At 65.5% G+C, this 571-nt stretch overlaps 1 protein-coding gene across 1 annotated transcript in view; it reads right to left on the bottom strand.

The window, feature by feature from the left end:
* The window catches only part of MYO7B (myosin VIIB), an 80,987-nt gene that overhangs the window by 4,452 nt on the left and 75,964 nt on the right, over nucleotides 1-571 (bottom strand). The window contains 1 exon segment of the mRNA XM_010837957.1: nucleotides 469-569. Within this exon segment, the coding sequence (XP_010836259.1) occupies nucleotides 469-569 (101 nt within the window).

Genomic DNA, 571 nt, shown 5'->3' with positions numbered 1-571 from the left:
CCCAACAGCCAACGGGGCTCCATCCATAGGCACCTCATGGGCTCCCTGCTCACTGTGGCCCCAGGGCTGGGTGGAAGCCCCAAGGGGCCTCTAGGCCCTGGAACTCAGCCTCGTTGCCCAGCCTCCTGGCCTCCTCACTCCTGTGCCTGGCCTGGAAGGCCCCCCATGCCTTTGGGACATCCCAACTCCCCGCCATACTACAACCTGCCCAGGGCCAGTAGTCCCCTGCATGGCGCGGAGCTCCTGAGGGCACCCAGCACTCAGTTCATGCTGGTGGGGGCCAGCAAGAGCAGAGCAGTATTTTCACAGGAGAGGGGCTAGGAGCGCACAAGGGGAGACAGTCCATTCGAACTCACACAGCTGTGTCTGTAGGCGTCTCCCAGCCCTCCTAGAGTGACCCCAGTGGGGAGGTGCCTTGCTCTGGCTGTGAGCCCCTGGTGGTGTGGGGGGCGGGGCGGGGAGGCTCACCTCGCTCGTGTCGTTGGGCAAGTAGACCTTGTGGCAGATGCGGGAGACGTTCTGCTCAGCGGCCTCCACCTCCACCTGGTGCGGCGGCTGCTTCCGGGGCCCT

This window comes from Bison bison, unplaced genomic scaffold (assembly GCF_000754665.1).
Source record: "Bison bison bison isolate TAMUID 2011002044 unplaced genomic scaffold, Bison_UMD1.0 scf7180017864088, whole genome shotgun sequence".
NCBI lineage: Eukaryota > Metazoa > Chordata > Mammalia > Artiodactyla > Bovidae > Bison > Bison bison.
This window is presented reverse-complemented; position numbering and strand designations above follow the sequence as displayed.